The sequence below is a fragment of the Chinchilla lanigera genome, unplaced genomic scaffold (genome assembly GCF_000276665.1).
Source record: "Chinchilla lanigera isolate Chin_1 unplaced genomic scaffold, ChiLan1.0 scaffold00003, whole genome shotgun sequence".
In the NCBI taxonomy this organism is placed as follows: Eukaryota; Metazoa; Chordata; class Mammalia; order Rodentia; family Chinchillidae; genus Chinchilla; species Chinchilla lanigera.
This window is the reverse complement of record NW_004955404.1, coordinates 441,124-459,372: the sequence shown is the minus strand read 5'-3', so window position 1 is coordinate 459,372 and position 18,249 is coordinate 441,124. Positions and strand designations below refer to the sequence as shown.

Sequence of the window (18,249 nt, the reverse complement as noted above, 5' to 3'; positions counted from 1 at the left end):
TTGTAGCCCAGGCTGGTCTTGAACTCACAACGATCCTCCTGCCTCAGCCTCCCTAGTGCTGGGATTACAGGTGTGCGCCACCACACCCAGCTCTAATTTTTTTTTTTTTTTGGTTTTTCTCTGGTACCAGGAACCGAACTCACAACCTTGCACTTGCCAGGCATGCGCTTTGCCGCTGAGCTAAATCCCCAGCCCTCAGTGGAAAATAATCAGTGTAACTACAACCAAAATCCTCAACTGTAGCCTCTCCTCATAAAAATCGGTAGGTCCTTTAGGTATGGCATAGAAGGGATTGTTCATATCAGGAACCTGGTTGAGGAAGGAACTAGAAGTGAGCATAGAGAGGTGTCATTCACACCATGAATGGTGTTGCCAGTGATTTTTCTGAAGCGTGAAACCCCTAAAAGAACCACTTCTGGAGACCTTGTAGGAAAATGGGAAGCACAAAGGAAGCAGCTCCAAATTCCATCACGGTTCTGGAAGAAACAGAAAGTACACTTCTGAGGTAGGAGTTATCTTCTACTAGAGAGCAAGAGAAGACGAGCAGCTGACTGGGTGCTTAAGTAAGAGGCGAGCTGCATCGCCGCTGCTTGGTAGGGGTGCAGAGTTTGTTTCCAGGTGGTGTCTACCACACACAGTGATGGGAGCAGTGTATCCTCCTGATCTGGGAGGTGAGTGGGGCAGAGTGCTTATATGCTCCATGGAGTGTTAGTGTCGCCGTTTTGGAGCTAAGCCACTAAAAATACATTGACATCCAACAGAACACCTTTTTTCTTCTCTGTCTTTTTCTTTTTACAGGGTCTTGCTAAGATGTCCAGGCTGACCTTGAAATTGCTGCCTTCCTGCCTAAGCCTCCTGAGTAGCTTAGGTTACAGGTGTGGACTAACATGCTTGGTCTAACACTTTTATTTATTTATTTTGGTTTGGGTTTTTTGAGACAGGGTCTTGCTGTGTAGCCCAGGCTGGCCTTGAACTTGTGATCCTCCTGCCTCAGCCTCCAGAGTACTGGGGTGACAGGTGTATGCCACCATGCCAGGCACCAACACTTTTTTTTTAAACCAGAATATCATCTTTTTCTTGGTGAATTTTGGTTGTCATTCTGAACATCAGAGACTTACCTGTTGTCTAAAACTGTGGCATTTCAGGCTCTATTGTAGCACACACAGCAACATAATCCCTATTATATAACCTGGCTTCTAGGCTTTGGAATTCTTAGGTCTGCTCTTGTAAGGCTAGTACTTGTCACAGCTTCGTGTGGTCAGAATGTGATCTCTAGAAGTATTACACTGTTACTTTTGCTGCATTTAATGTACTTGCCTGGGAAACCAGATTAAATAGGTAAGAAGTGGGGTTAGCAGTGAGAGTGTGTCTGTATGTCTGTTTCCTGTCACTGCACCACCACCAGTGGGGGAGTTGGTGGTATTTTCTGGTCTTTGATGCGTGAACCCTCTTAAATAGAATTGGTTTTAGCCTTTTGCATGTGGTTAATGTATGAGGCCAAGTTTCGTTTTTTAAAACTTGCCTTTAAAATCAGATATAATAGACTTCTACTGTATACCAAGCACCATAAGAGGTATTTTAACTATTGGTGTTTGATTTTATGTAGAAATAGTAAGTAGTTAAGATTTTGCTGTTAATCTAAGAAAAATGACATTTTCTTCAGAAAGGTGACAGTTTTCTGGATGTAAGAAGTACTTCAATTCTGATTCAATAGCAGTGTATCATTGTGAAAATAAACATGTTTTTCAGCTTACAATGCACATCTAAAATGCAGGCTGCCTGCAGCTGTCCTTGGCCTGCCTCACCCACTGTGCCTGGATCATGAGGGTGCTGGAGGAGAGTCTCTTCTGGATGCTGCTTCCAACCCTTCACCTGCTGGCAAGTGCCGCAGAACACGAGGAGGTGGCCAAGCACGCGATCAAGCTGCACCGTGGGAGGGGAGCCACTGCCGCCCAGAGGAAGCAGTGGGTCCTGGACAGCTGCAGGAAGCTCACTGGGCTCCTGCGGCAGAAGAATGTTGTTCTGAACAAATTGAAAAATGCAATCCGAGCAGTGGAAAGAGATGCTGGCCTGTCAGATGAAGAGAAACTGTTCCAGGTGCACACGTTTGAAATCTTCCAGAAAGAGCTGAATGAAAGCGAAAACTCAGTGTTCCAGGCCATCTATGGGCTGCAGAGAGCCCTGCAGGGGGATTACAAGGATGTCGTCAACATGAAGGAGAGCAGCAAGCAGCGGCTGGAGGCCCTACGTGAAGCTGCCATCAAGGTCAGCCACCATGCTGGGGATGGCTGCTGGGTCACAGTGGGTCTGCCGTGTCAGGGCATCTGTCCTGCGGGAGGGGAGGACGCCCTGCCTTACTGCGTGGCAACTGTCCCCTCATCCTGTGGCTGGCCTTAGGGACAAGAGGCTGTGTGCTGTCTTACACTTTTCTCACCAGGACTCAGGACTTCTGAGTAGTCAAGATGATGTGATTCCTTAGATTTAATTTTTTTCCAGTGCTCTTCTGTCATGGGAGTGCCTGGCCCTCGGCTTAAGGTCATAGTTGGAGGTGTGGGACCTAGGAGGTCGTTTCACCCAGGGACATCCCAGCTGCTCAGTCCCGTGAGGATGCTGTGACGTTGACTCCAGGGACGCAGTCCTTAGAAATGAAGTTGTCTGTCCTCAAGCAGTGGCTAGCTTTGTTTGTAAATATGGTCAACATTTGTTCATTTCCTACAAGGGATTTATTTCATTGTGAAGTTTGGCTGTCTTCAATGTCCATATACTGAAAAAAATATTAAAATTAGTTTTAAGCAAATGAGTACATTTAAATTCAGGACTTTGATCAAGGATGCATTTAAGATGATGAGAAGAAACTGCTGCTCTGGCAGATGAGGAAGTGTTTGTATTTTTTATGCAGTTGTTTTTGGGTACCTGTTATAAACCAAGAACCATGCTAAGCACCCAAAGCCAAAAAATACCATTTCATCATCATAGAAAAACCCATTGTACTGTTATTACACAGCTTAAAAGGTGGAGACTATAGATTCTTTAACTTTCCTTTACCAAAATACAGTAATTCAGTAGACATAGGGTGGGTGAGTTTTTAGATCAAGGCTTTTGGTAGCCCTGATGTAGCTGTCCTGCCCATGTCCCCTGCCTGAGTCCCTGCGGCTGCCCTTGGGGACCGCAGGCTGTGTGCTGTGTTACACTTTTCTCACCAGGACTCACAGGACTCCTGAGTAGTCAGGACAATATGATTCCTTAGATTTAATTTTTTTAAATTAAAAAAATTTTTTTTGAGACATGGTTTTTGTAGTTTAGGCTGGCTTTGAACTCACAGCGATCCTTCTGCCTCAGCCTCCCAAGTGTTGGGATTACAGGCATGTGCCACCACACCCGGCTAATTGCTTGGATTTAAGTAGCGACCCTGAGTAGAGTACAGATTTGTGACCATTCAGTTAGGAAGGAGCAAAGATGAGTTTCAGTAGCCTTGGTGCAGATGCGCAGGCCTTGTCACCTCCTCAGGAGCTTCAGATTTTGGGGATCCTGCTCAGGTCCTGATGCCCTTGTGTGGCCATAGTAGCTCTGGTAGAGGCACTGAGACAGTGTTGGAGTCACTGGGGCCATGACACAGCCATGGTCATGGGTGCTGCCTGCCTCTGCCTTGTCCCTGCCAGGCCCAGCCCTTTAGGTGTGAGTAAAAACTGTAGTGTTAGGTTATTGATTAAATATTATTGTAGCGGGGGGTGTTTGCTTATGCCCAGCACCCAGGAGGCTGAGGTATAATCCTAGCACTGGGGAGGCTAAGGCAGGAGGATTGCTGTGAGTTCAAGGCCACCTTGAACGACATAGCAAGACCATCTCTCAGAAAGAAAAAATTATTGTATAAAATGCATTTTCTAAATTCTGTTACCAGCACCACCCATCAGTTTTCCAAATAACTCTGGTTGTACATGTCTACATGCTTTTGTGGAACGATCCCCTCCCCCGTAACTGGGATTTGGTGGCATTTTAATAGAAATTCAGGAAGTAGCTCAATGTCCACATGCTGCAGCTGTTTTGGGGTCCTTGGCAAGAAGTTCTGGGAGCAGACAACCTTCAGAGAGGAGAGACCCATTGCAAGAAGATATTCCCTTGCATGTTGGGGGGTGGCTTTCCCTGTACACTATGGTCGCCTAGGACACTTGGTTAGAGTCCACCTGCATGAGCGGGGGCTTGGACTCAGAAGCGGCTGGTGGAGCTGGTCGGCCTGAGCCCGAGTGGGTCTGAGGAAGACATCTCAATGACAATTACTCTTTGTTTCTTAAAATGCATAGGAAGAGACAGAATACGTGGAACTTCTTGCTGCAGAAAAACACCAAGTGGAAGCCCTTAAAAATATGCAGCACCAAAACAAGAGTCTGTCCATGCTAGATGAGATTCTTGAAGATGTGAGGAAGGCTGCCGATAGGCTGGAGGAGGAGATAGAAGAGCATGCTTTTGATGACAACAAATCTGTAAGCACCTTCTCTACAGCCCTTCTACCCGCCGAGCTGCCCTGGTAGAGATGGGCCTGAAAGCTGGCATGAGTGCAAGTATGAGTGTGAGGAGGAGAGAGAGATTGGCAATGGGAACAAGCTGGGACACTTGTGTGTCACATGGAAAATCACTTGACCTGGTCTCTGGAAGTAAGCTAGTTTATATATATATATATATATATATATATATATAAAAAATCTTAATTTTTTTTCCAGCCTGGCTTGTTGGTACACACTTACAATCCTAGCACTCTGAGAGGCTGAGGCAGGAGGATTGCAAGTTCAAACTCAGCCTGGGCAGTTTAGTGAGACACTGTTTCAGATTTAAAAAAAAAAAAAAAAAAGACTGAGGTGCCTAAGTCCCTGGTTCAATCCCCAGTACTGCCAAAACAGAAAAAACATATTTTCTTCAAGATAAGATCTTGCTATGCAGCTCAGGCATTGAACAGTCCTCCTGCCTTAATTTCCTGAGTGCTGAGATCACAGGGGTGTGCCACCATGCCTGGCAGCTCCATTGGATAGTCTGTGCTGTAAGTTCTTTTCAGAGGACTGTCCTGTACCAGAAGCAGGGTTCGGGCTGCTTCCTTGTCATATGTTTGGACCCTAAGGAAAAATTGGGGTGGGTGCAAATAAACTGACCATGAATCTTAGAGTGGACCTGCAAAAGGGCTTAGATAATCTTTTTTTGCTAATCAGAATGATAGCAGGGAAAAAGGGAGAGGAAAATAAAAAGTGAAAGGGAAAGGTATTTTGAAAGGCAATAATTCTGAGATCAGGAGATTGTCTTAAGTATTTTAACAACTATGAAGTTTTGAAAGAATTTGCCCTAAATAAGGTAAGGTAGGTGTTTGTAAGCAGCGGCAATCCTCAACATTGCCGTCCTTGAATTCTTTAACTGGAGAGATGAACAGGGATTGCTCCTTGCCGCCTCATGCTGTGGCTCTGCCCTGCTTCTGGGAACGTGGGATTGAGCCTGCTGTGTCCCTTCTGGTGCCCAGTGCTGATTACTCCACAGGTCAAAGGGGTCAACTTTGAGGCGGTTCTGCGTGTGGAGGAGGAAGAGGCTAGTTCAAAACAGAACATTACAAAGCGGGAGACTGAGGACGGCCTGGGCCTCAGCATGCTGATTGATTCACAGAACAACCAGTACATCCTGACCAAGCCCCGAGATGCCACCATCCCACGTGCAGACCACCACTTCATCAAGGCAAGTGTGCACAGCCTCCCCATGGGGTGGGGTGAGAGGGGTGGGGTGAGCTGTGTCCCATGGGCCTTACATTGGCCTTCCTCCTGTCTCCCAAGGCTGTGGCTTTAGACAGTTTTTCTTAATTTTCAAATTTTTTCTTTAAGGGGAAATGCATTTTAATATTTAAAATGAAATATAATTTTACTCTTGAGAATTTGGAACTTCATGAAGTTAGGAGTTACTGTGATGGGATTAAAGCTTCAGTTATGTAGAAACTAGTTTCATAAAACACCGAGGTGGAAAGATTTCTGTAGCCCAGGAGTTTGAGACCAGTCTAGGCAACATTGTAAGACCTTTTTTCAAAAGAAATAAAATCAAAATAAAAGCCATTTTTACTAACATAGAAAGCTCTTATGGGGCAGAGGAGTTTGTGGTGAGGATTCCTACTTGGCTTACTTCAGATGTAGAGAGCGGAGTGGGAGCCCCAGTAGCCCTGGTGTCCAAGGGAGGCCACGAGCATCCATCCCCAGGAGCCGGGTCTGGGAATGGTGACTGCTTTGCAGTGGGCCAGGACCTGGATGCCGCCCACAGGGAAGCCTGGCAGCCTCTGGTACATTGCCAGGTCTGGACAGAACCGCCTCAGACTGGAACCTCCTACAGGAACGGGAGCTGAGACGGAGTGGAAGACAGGCGCTGCTCAGGCCCCTGTGGTGCTGAGCCCACAGTGTGGTGCTGTCTTGACTCTGACCCTAGTCTGCAGCATGCAGTGTTGGTACCCTCCGGGTGTTCTCTCCCTTCATAATGAGCGAGCAGTGCCGCAGAGCTGTTTGGAGGCCACACAGGCACCCTGTCCCTGCCACTCTCACAGACGTCTCCACACTCTTGACAGAAGCAAAACTCCTCTCAGCTGCCCTGCCCACCTTTCAAACCTGGAGGTGATGTCAGGCCTTCTGTCCTGTCTTGGTCTTCTCTCAGCCACCTGCTAGCAGAGATGGGTTTCTTATGTGTTTGTCCCCCATCAGGACATTGTCACCATAGGAATGCTGTCCCTGCCTTGTGGCTGGCTGTGCACGGCGATAGGACTGCCCACCATGTTTGGTTACATCATCTGCGGTGTGCTGCTGGGGCCGTCGGGACTGAACAGCATTAAGGTGAGAACATTTAACTCTTGGAATGTCTAGCATGATGCAGAGGAAGCACACAGACACCTAAGGCTCTGGCTTGAGTCAGTGAAGAGGCCCGTGTCATGCACCATGCCTAGAGATGCCCTTGGACGGTCCTCTTAAGCCCTGGGAGGGTTATGTCCCTTGTTGAGGGGGGCTTGGCTGGAGGAAAAGCCCTATGTGTCTCTAAGTTGTGTTCATTTTAAAGATTCCATGTCTAGCACCTTGAGGGTCTACAGCGTCCACATCACCCTCAAACCCTGAAAGCAACAAATGCTGGGCTCAGTGTGTTTTACAGCAGTCTCTACACATGGCAACGCTACCTGAAGCTCCTGTCTTGAGAGGCAGCAGAGGCTGTTTGCAAAGCAGGTCTCTGCACTAGCACACATGGATGCACCTGGGAGGGAGGGAGGGGCAGCAGAGGTGCCGTGGACACACACTCACATGGGCAGATGGCAAGGGTGTGGGGAGGAGGTGTGTGAGACCAGCACAGGCAGGACTTCTGGGGAGTTAAGCTGTGTGGCACCCCAGTCTCACCAGTGCACCCAGCGTGGTGGCAGGAAAGGCAGATGGGAAGAGCAAACCTGGGACCTGGTTGGAAGAACTCATTGATCTCCTCAGATGGAAGCATGGCAGAAGGATCTGAAGAGATGGCCACACAAGACCAATCTTATGGCAAGCACTGGCAAGGCCAGAGCCAGTCTATCTGGCCACCTCAGGCTGTAGCTTTGGGACTTCCAGGGGAGCAGCAGATGTCACCGAAATGCAGTCCCACAGCCTCGAGAGGAGCCTACCCACACTCAGCTGGGCACAGTGGGCTCTCCTCAGTGCTGTCCTCTGCACCAGCATTTCCCCATGGTTCTGAGCACTATGAAAGCCTCCCTGCCTCTCTCACCCTTCCAGAGTGTGACAAGCAAATGCAGGTACAGCTGCAGAGGTTACTCACAGCAGGGAGGGAGGGCAGGTGGTATGGGGTAACAGCGTGGCTGCATGCTGCAGGCAGCCAGCCTCAAGGGGCAGCCACTGTGGAAAGGTAAGGCAGGTGAAACGGGGCGGGTCCATGAGGAAGGACAGCTGTACCAAAACACTCCTATTCTCCACAGGAAATCGCCAGTGGGAAGTATGGGCTTGAGTATCTTATTTTGAAGTCATAAGTCATAGCCTGATAAGAAAAGGAATAAAAAATAAAGGAAAAAATAGCAATAAAGAAACATAAAAATAGGATGTCAAAAGAAATAAAAGCAAACAAGCATCTGGCATAACACTAAATATAAGTGGGATAAACTCTCCTATTAAAAGAAGCTTATACATGATATCCCAAGAAAAATACTATAAACAAGAGATTCAGTAATAAAGCAGTTAAGTAAGGTTGAAACTTTATAGATGTAAATAAAAACAGGGTGGGAATCCTGAAACTGAATGTTAGCTCACACTGGAGTCAGGAACTGTACAGTGGAGGCACTTAGAAAACTGCACAGCTAGGAGGCATAACAGGGACTTGCAGTGTTGAGTACTGTTTATCTAATACAGTAACTTTAGAAATAAATAACAGATGAAAAATCAAGACAAATACAGAGCCCAGTCAGAACCTGTGGGTGCTCATGAGACTGCTCACCTGCTTGGACAGGTTGAATCCAAACAGGAAGCCAGCATGGGCCAGGGCAGGCTGAAGAAAGCAGAAGACAGAAGTGACGTTGAATTTGAGAGGTGATGAACTGAAGGGCGAGTTTTTAGAAAATAAAACGAGAAATATTTCTCAGGCTAATCAAGAAAAAGGAGAAAGCAGGAAGTCAAAATGACCTCAGGTATAGAGGATTGCCTTCTTAAAAAAAAAAAAAAGAAAAAAAAAGTTTTGGTGGATGTGCCCCTGAGTGTGAGCACAGCTGACCAAGTGCCTGCAGTCTGTTAAGCATTTAGTTATCTGGCTTTCATTTTTTTGTTTTTCAGTCTATTGTACAGGTGGAGACATTAGGAGAATTTGGGGTCTTCTTTACTCTTTTTCTTGTTGGCTTAGAGTTTTCCCCAGAAAAGCTGCGAAAGGTAAGGACCTAATCTGTTATTACTGTTAAGCAACTGGTTTTGATTTGTTTACTTCTAACATTTATTGACAACTTAGCTGTCACATTGTTTTAGGATAGAGTGTGATATTTTAGCTTGATATTATTAAAACATAAATTTGAAAAGAAAAAAGTACAGAGTTTGAAAAAGTTAAAATTCAGCAAATGAAATTAATTCCATGTGGCTAATTCTAGAAGAGACCTGAGAGATAATATTTGAACTTTATTTCAGAACTGTTTAAGAATGAAGCGCCCTAGACCGTGCATATTCAGTGTGTTGCCCCTAGGACACTGTTCCAGAGATGGATGTGAGTTAATTAGAACTACTTTATGTCTCAGCAGACACCTCACAATGAGGAAAGTAGCTGATAAATGGTGGTGGGGGTGATCAGAGAAAGGCAGTGCCTGCCTGACAAGCAGGAGGTCCCGAGTTCGATTCCTGATACCAAAAAAAAAAAAAAAAAAAGAGACAGGCTGGAGTAAAGACAGGCTTCTTGGCACCAAGTCCGAGCGTTACTGATTGGGGAAGGGAGGTGCTTTCAGCGGAAGACTCCGAGGGCAGCCTGGCAGGTGCAGGAGAGGCTGGGATCCATGGGTCCCCCTGAGGCTCCATGAAAGGAAGGATCCAAGTGAGTTTGAAAGCTCTGTCCATGAAAAGAATTTTAACTGCTCTTTTGTAATTTGCTTAAGAAAGACTAGAACCAAGCTGAATTCTGGTGGGTAATTACTTGTTTGGAATGGTATTACCCATTAATATCAGAGAACAAAGAAAAGTGAATGTTATAGCACTAAACCTTAAGAGGAAGCAAATGAAGGCAGGCACAGTGGCACATACCTGCAATCCCAGCTACTTGGAGGCTGAGGCAGGAGGACTGTGATTTGAGGCCAGCCTGGGAAATATAGTGAGATCCCATCTCCAAAAAAAAAGCATATGGCATGGGAAGCAACAAGAAATAACAACATCCAGTAACCATGGCAATGCCTTTTTTCTTCTCCACATGTCCTAAATTTTCCATAGTAGTATATACTTTTTTATGTAAGGGAGCAACATCTTTTAAAGGCTTGTGTTTGTTTTCAAACTGCTACTCTGGTTTCTGACAGTTTTCTTTCTGTGCTTCTGCTACACATTGCCTTAGTCTGTCCTGCTGTCTTTAGGACCTTCAGCTTCTTCCACCTCTTTCTCCCTTGAAAGCACATGCTTATACATCTCACCACCGCCTGTACTTCTCAAGAATGCCTGCTTTCCCCAGGGTACTCTGGATTACTTCAGTACTTTCTCCAGTTCCTCTGGCATCTATTTGTAGTTCTGCTATATGAATCCCACATGTTAATTTTTGAACTTAAAGCCTAAGAAAATTATCACTTTCCAAGACCCTAAAAAACAGCAGCGGATCTCAGTGTCTTCACAGATGTAGTAGGAATTTGGGAGATTAATTTTTTTCTGGCTCTAAACATTTGTAATTTATATTTTTCCATTGTAGTATTTAAAGCTAAATAATTAAACGGCATCACACAAAGCTCACATAATAATTTCAAACATCTCCAAGCATGCCCCTTTGTCAGTCCCAGCTTTCATCTGTGTGTTGATACCCTGGTCTTTGTGCTTGGTCTGGATGTGGGCTTCTCGGAAGGAAGGTGTTACCATGCTAATTCACGTGGCTGGTGGTGATGAAGCAATGAGTGGGGAGAATCCTGCGCTGGGACCCTGATGTCCTTGAGCCCTCACGGGGCCTTGAGCTGGTGGCTGGGCTGTGTTTCTCGCCCTCTCTGCCCAGGGTCCTCACTTCTCGCAGGAACCTCACTTGTGCCATTCTAGAGCTTGGGCAGCTGCCAAGGGGCAGCCCTGACTTTCATGCACCTGTCCGTCCAGTGCTCATCACGTAAAACACATCTTATTTCTCTTTTAGGTCTGTGGATTCAGATTGCAGGAGGTTGATGCCCAGCTAACAAACATATTTATTATTTTATTCATTTTTGCTTTTTTGTTACGAGGTATGAGTGACTGGCAAAGCTTTAGGTCAGCCTGAAATAGCCAGGGTGTTGACTCCTCCCAGGTTTTAGAGAGATGTGCCTCAGGGAAGGGAGGGGCAGACACTTGGAGATGGCCAACACCCAGAGAGTGGGGCCACAGCCCAGGGCTTGTGGGCAGTGCTTCCTGCGCCCCAATGGCAGGGGTTACCTGGGACCAGAGGGCCCTGCAGGCTGCATTTCTGACAGGTGCTGGGAGCCCCCTCTGACCAGGAGCTGTGACTGCTCTCAGTCTTTTCCCTGGGGCCTTCTGTCCAAGGAGAGGCACTGGATCATGGGCTTAGAGAAGGTCTGCTCTGGTAGGAACCTCAGATACAGCCACACTGCTTGGGTACAGAGCCACTTAGACAGCCCCAAGGGTGGGCAGGCCCCTACATTGGTGCTCATGTTGGCCCCAGCAGTACCTGCCCAGAACCCAACCTCATAGCCCAGCAGCAGTCTCCGTGGTCACAGTAGAAGGAGGAGGAGGAGCCTGAGTTAGCTTTAGAGCACCATCAAGATCTAACCCGAACCCAAGCACAGCAAACAGAAAACAGCATCTGAGCATTTGGGAGCAGTCTTTGTGGGTACTGGTTGCCCTCCCCTGGTGGCAGGAGAGAGCAGCACAGTCAGTGCAGATCACACGGCAGAGGATGCTGAGTGGAACCTGGCCTTGGCTCTGCTAGGCTTGGCCCTCTATCTCCGTATGGGCTTCCATGATCCTCAGCTGCCTTGTGGCAGGGCTTGGTGGCCTGGAAAGAGCTGCAATTCCTTCCTGACCTTGGGCTGGCTGGGCAGGCTGCCTGCCGGCCATGCTGTGGCGGGGGCTGGGGCAGCCGAGGTCTCCCCACAGCCAGAGTAGGAAGACCCTCCCTGCCCCCGATTTCCAGAGGTGAGGCTTCTTCCCCATAACAGCCCAGCACTGAAGGAGTGGGAGCAGCGGATGGGTGTGTGGAGCTCTCAAGGGAGTCGAGCTTGGGGACCTTGGATATGACTGTGAGTGTGCGGCAGGGAGAAGAATGAACATGTACGCAGGCGGGGCAGCATGGGCTTCTAATTAACACACATTGCCTGTGTTGGTGTAAATATCATGGCTTTAATTATATCTCTCCTCTAGATTCAGCCCTTGAGGGTTAGGGTCAAACCTAGTTTCTTCCACATTTCCCATCACATTTGGAACCGGGCTAGCTGCATATTGAGCACCTAATAAAAATCTGTTTGCCTGTTAGCCACAAGGCTTGGCCTTGCCTCCTGCTCTGAGGGTCTCTGTGGCCTTATACAAATTACTTCACCTCTGTGTGTCTTGGTATTGTCATCTAAAATGGGCAAGGGAATTTATAGTCTCCAAGGTTTGTCCTGAGGGTTAGATTTTTATTTACATGCACCAGAGACACAGGAAACAGATCATGTGTGACCCACAGTCAGTCCCGTGTTTCTGAGTGTTCCGCATCCGTGCGTTTAGCCAACTGCAGGTTGAAAAACTTCAGGAAAAAAATTGCGTCTCTATCAAACACAAGCAGACCTTGTCTTTTGTTATTCCCTAAATAATGTAACAACTATTTGCATACTCTGCATTATTTTAGGTCTTGAAAGTCATCTCCAGGTGATTTAAGGTACACAGGGCAGTGTATGGGACGATGTGCAAACTACACTGTTTATATCAGGACCTGAGCTTTGGAGGACTTTGGGGTCTGGTGGGTGGCCCCTAATTGTACATGTGTTGTGTGTGTGTGTGTGTACACATGCCTGGGGCAGGTGTTGCTGTGTCAAGATTGACTGGGTGTGTGACCAGCATTGCATCCCTGGAGATCAGGTTATGGTAACCATGTGAGCACTGTAGGTGGCTGCTGTCCCTAGGATGTTGTTATGGTTTGTGTCTAGATATCCCCCAAAAGCCTCATGCAGTCATGGGGTAGGCTTCTAGAGTTCATGATTGATTCATGGTCCAGTGTTGGAACTGTGGATGTGAGTGCTACACCTGCCCTGGGGTGGATAGTTTGCATACAATGTAAGGGAGGGAAAGAGGCTGCTTGCCACAACTCCTCCCTTTTTCTCTTGCTGCTTTTGCTATCTTCCAACACCATGAACTGTTGCTCTCTGCCGCACCACGCTGCCTTGGAGCCAGCCAAGTATGGACTTCCCAAATAGTGAGCTAAATACACCTTTCCTTCCTTAATTTTGGGCATCAGGTATTTTGTCCCAGCAATTAGAAAAAAGTAACCAAGACAGATGTGCATAAATGTGTGTGTTCTCTTTCAGGTGTGGAAAATATCCTTGCAAGGGCCATGTTATATGACAGTACTAATGATTGCCTTTGGCCTATTTTGGGGACACCTTTTGCGGATCAGACCCACCCAGAGTGTCTTCATTTCAACTTGTTTGTCCTTATCGAGCACACCGCTGGTGTCCAGGTTCCTTGTGGGCAGTGCCCGTGGAGATAAAGAAGGTAGGTGACCGGTGTAGTACACGTGTAATTGCTCACATGGAGTTGACTTGTGAATTCACAGTCAAAGGCCTGTGAGGAGAAACTGCAAGTCCTCTCCCATCACGGCTGTCCAGGCCAGCATGGGTTCTCAGCAGAGGACTGGGTACCTAGAAGCTTAACATCTGCAAGCCGCCACTTCTCTGCTGGATCAAAAGAAACAGCTGTTGCCTGCTTTCAAATGTGGGATAGTTTGAGACCTCTTAAGACAGTGAACCGAGCCAAGACTGGTGGCTGAAGGGGTTCATGTTGCTGTTGGCTGCTTACCAGGAGTGGACATGCCTGACGTGTTTGAAGGGTGCACCCAGTTCCTGCCTCTGGCTTCAGTTTCACCTGAGCGTGGACAAACAGACAAGTGGGAAAGATCACAAGGAGACTTTTGTGCAGCCACAAAATACAAAGTCAGAGTGTTGTAGTCACTTCACACTTCACACTGAAAGCCCATGCACCCAGGAAGTAAAATACGGAAACAACCAAAGAGGCGCTGCTGGCCCCTCCTGGGCACAGTGCTGCCCCATGCTGGGCCATGTGCAGATCTGGCCCATGGGCCTCCCGAGTTCTGGGCCAGGAACCAGAGCCCTGAGCCCACACAGCCACACTGAGTTCACTGACTACATGACGGGTTTGGAAAGCTGCTGCCTGCTTTGAGACTGTGGTGTGGATGCAGACATGCCCTGTGGGCACCAGCTGCCCTGCCCTAGTGGTCACTTCTGGGCAGATGCTGCCCCTCACCCTCCTTGAGAACTGCACAAGGACCAGTGCGGGCACTGATGGAGACAGCAGGGAGGAAGTGGGGACAGTAATGAAGTGTGGAAACCACTCCTAATGGGCCTGCCGCACACCAGTCTCTGCACCTGGAGGGAATCTGCCACGAGAAGAGCAGCCATCACACTCAGTCCTCATGATGTGCACTGTTTCTCACGAGAAAGCTCAGAAAAGACTTCAGGAAACGACACTGACCGCCACAGTAAGAGTTCCCTACCCATGACGAAGCGTGGCAAAGACTTCAGAGTGAGCACGCTAGGAGCACCGGCAGCGTAAATGCAGGTTCCACCTCTGCTTACTTGGCTCACGCACAAGGAGTGTAGAACAGATGTGAGATGGAAAAGATCACAGAAGAGACTTTCACACTGCCTGGCTGCGTGGCTCAGAGTCCACGGGACAAGAGGCTGGGAGATGGCTCTAGTCTTAGTCTTTACATTCAGAGTACCTCCCCACAACTGAGGAGAAAAACAAAACTGCACTTGCTCTCCGCGTGCCATGTGAGAAGAGGGAAAGCAGGTAGACACAGCTTCTCGGGATATCTGGGAGGTAGTGGGTGTTAGTAGAGAAATAGTCTACACGCTGGGGCGGGTGGGTCCTCTGTAGCCACCACAGGTGCCGTGGAAGGGTAGGGTTGAGAAGACAGCACTGATGTCCCCTCGGTCCCATACCACAGGATAGCCATGTTGGCTGAGACAGGCACTGCAGGCACAGGGATTCCTGGAGTGGGTAAATCTGCTTTGTACTGTTAGAAAAGGGGACTGCGGTATGTTTTCTTGAAGGCCGCCTGAGGCAAGGCAGGAGTCACCATTCATGGGTAGTGTTTTGGAGGGTGGCAGACACTGGAGGACATAGACTTTGATGGAAAATTTGTCGTTAAAGATGTTAAAATGTAATATACCTGCAGCATAGCTAGAAAATGTGACTTGAAAAAAAGTAAATTTGTAATAGTAACAAAAAGTACAAGAAATGTTAGAATAAATCTCTCAAAAGATTTGTCACCTTTATTTTCTTTTTCTCCTTTTTTTTTTTTTTGAGACCAGGTTTTGCTATGTAGATCAGCTTGGCCTTGAACTCAGTATGTAGCCTATGCTGGCCTCGAACTCATGGCGATCCTCCTGCCTCAGCCTCTTGAGTGCTGGGATTACAGGCATGCACCACCACAACTGGCATATGTCACTTTTAAAGATACCAAAATGTTATTAAGACTTAACTGGAGTTTGTGAATAAAAAGGTTTAGCACATAAAGATGTTATTTATTCCCAGATTTATAAGCTCAGAACTATTCTAGTAAAAGGTCTGGCAGGGTATTATACACAGCTTGGCAAGCTGATTGTACGGTTTATTTAGAAACAATGGCCAAGAATAGTTGACATAGATTTGAAGTGAGGAGCATGTCTTCTCCACCCCGGGGCTGATTATGTTGCTGTGACAAAGTCACAACCTTGCCACCACTTAGATGGGGCAGCGGACAGCCCAGGCACTGCAAGGAGGCAGGAGAAGACAAGCAAGTGGATGAGAAAAGTTGCCCAAATGAAAAACAGCAGTGACATTAGAGCCTTGTCTTAAACCACACACACAAAGTCATGGATGAAGCATCTATTGTGAAAAGCAGAACTGTAGAACTGTTAGGAGGAAATACAGGAAAAATATCCTCATGACCCTAGGGTGGAGTGAATTTTTTAAAATACAAGAGCCCCAGAGGGCGAGCCTTGGTAGATAGGAACACAGTGAGTGTTTACTCAAAAGTTTTTTATAGCCACAGGCTTTGGAAAGACTTTTGCTTACTCTGCATAATGAGCAAAGGATTCAAATCCAGAACATTCTGAGAATGTCTGGATGCCCAAACAGGAGAGGGTCCAATAGGAAAATGGGCAGAACATGCCATAGAGGACACCCGAGTAGAGGGAGCTCATGGCAAGATGCCTGGGCTCGCTGGGTGTCAGGGCCATCAGGCCGCTGCCTCAAAGGGGCCCTTCCCCTTCACTGCTTTAGCACGTGTCTCAGTGCGGAGGACGGCCGAGCCCCGGGAACACCTCAACATGCTCGGTGGAAATGGGATGGGCCCAGCTGCTTTGGAGACAGATTCAGAGCTGAAGATTTATTGTCTGTTGTGTATCCTAGAAAATGGGATGTGCAAGAGTAACAGCATTCGTTCCTTTAATTTGGATTTTTTTTTTTTTGCAACTGGGAATCGAACTCAGTACCTCACACTTGCCAGGCAGGCACCATGCCACTGAACTACATTCCCAGCCCACATTCGTTTCTTTGAGACAGCATTATTTTTAATAGCAAAAGTTGTTTAGCGAAAGCTTTTCATTGGCACACTACGGCTGTGGGTGTGGGTTAAGCCTGCAGTGTTGAGAGGGAAATGAGATGCACGACACACCATCTGGGAGGAAACGTTGGGTTTGTAAAGTTTGAGGACTGCAAAAGAGACAAACTAAAATCTCTTTGAGCAAACCAAAGCATTTTAAAGATTAAAAACTTTCTTTTAGTTGGGGTCTTGCTGTGCTACCCAAGCTAGTCCTCAGCTGGGTCAGGTAATCCTCCTGCCTCAGCCTTCTGCATAGCTGGGGCGACAGAGGGGTCCACCACTGTGCTTGGCTTCAACTTTACTATTCAGGTTATCAAAATTACATTATTTTGGAAATGCACAGATGACTCTGCTGTGCGAGTCACATTCTGAACACACGTCTCTCCGGCAGGTGACCTGGACTACAGCGCTGTGCTGCTTGGCATGCTGGTTATGCAGGATGTGCAGCTGGGGCTGTTCATTGCCGTCATGCCGACGCTCATACAAGCAGGGGCCAGCTCATCTTCCAGGTAAAGGTCAGCACACACTCTGCCTTTCCGATGTGAAGCTGTTGGTGAGCGTTCAGAAAGGGTACCCAGAGCCTGTGTCCCACTGTGACACTGCTGGCCTCAGCGCCGTTGGCTGTAGCTCTCAGGCACCAGTGAAAGGTGCAGTGTCACCGTCCCACTGCTGTGCCATTTCGCAGGTGGAGAGGGAGCGGCACCCTCCTTGGGGTGGTTGGGAGGACTTAATGAGAGAAGCCACAGGTGTGCTAGGGCACCCCTCAGCAGGAGTGATGTGTGTGACACGTATGTGTGGGCATACATACCTGGTTGCATATGGTATATGCATGCATGTATGCACCCGTGTGTGAGTTGGCATCCGTGTGTGCAGTGTGTAGGTTGACACATGTATGCATGCATGGTGTAGGCCTGCATGCATGCAGTGTGTTGCGTGTGTGAAAGCTGTTGTTGCAGTGGTGTTGTCACTGTCACCATTATTACTGAAATCTTCCAATCCCTGTTTCAGTTTTCTCAGTAAAGTAAGTCCAAGTTGAAGTACACTTGCTAGGTTCATGTGGAAGGACAAGCCAGCTGGGAAAGTGGCTGTCTCAGTTACTTTTCTGTCATTGCTGAGATAAAATACCCAATGCCCAAAATGAAGGAAGGAAAGGTTTATTTAGCTTACGGTTTGTGGAGGTTTCAGTCCATACTTGGCTGGCTCGGAGGCAGAAGATAGCAAAGCAACAAGACCAAAGAGAATGGCAGCCAAACAGCAAACAGCCAGAGCAAACCGGAGGAATGGCAGCAAGCAGCTTCTTTTTCCCTGCCTTACTTTGTAAACAGGCTACCCCCAACATAGGGGTGTGTAGCTCTCACATAATCTCCATGCCCTCCTCTTCCACAGGCTCAGGATGTATACAAAGTAAGCACTCTGGTTTCCTGCTGAGTCACTTAGCCAAACTTCTAGACTCCCCAAGTTGACACAATGTTTCAACCATAACACCCCACCCCTTGTCAACTTGGCAACCAGACACATTTCTTTAAACCAGTTTCCAGATACAAAGACATGCTGTTACATTAGAACCATAACATTTCGACCCCCAAAGACTCATGCCCATCCCTTTATGCAAAAGGCATTTAGTCCATCTGCAAGAGTTGCCAAAGTCCTAACAGTTGCAGCACTGCTGAAGAGTCCAAGTCCCAACTCTCCTCGGAGATGAAGGCAAACTCTTAGCTGTGACCCCCTGTATAAATGAAAAGTTAAACACTCCCAACATTCAATGGCACAAAATAA

General features: G+C 47.5%; 1 protein-coding gene across 3 annotated transcripts in view; it reads left to right on the top strand.

Moving 5' to 3' along the window:
* Tmco3 (transmembrane and coiled-coil domains 3) overlaps positions 1–18,249 on the top strand; it is a 35,190-nt gene that overhangs the window by 3,804 nt on the left and 13,137 nt on the right. For all 3 annotated transcript variants that reach the window (XM_005373943.2, XM_013515520.1, XM_013515517.1), the window contains exons 2-8: positions 1,750–2,265; positions 4,299–4,478; positions 5,515–5,706; positions 6,708–6,836; positions 8,796–8,888; positions 13,172–13,358; positions 16,865–16,982. In XM_005373943.2, the coding sequence (XP_005374000.1) occupies positions 1,822–2,265; positions 4,299–4,478; positions 5,515–5,706; positions 6,708–6,836; positions 8,796–8,888; positions 13,172–13,358; positions 16,865–16,982 (1,343 nt within the window). In that variant the 5' untranslated portion in view covers positions 1,750–1,821. The remainder of the gene's footprint in view (positions 1–1,749; positions 2,266–4,298; positions 4,479–5,514; positions 5,707–6,707; positions 6,837–8,795; positions 8,889–13,171; positions 13,359–16,864; positions 16,983–18,249) is intronic.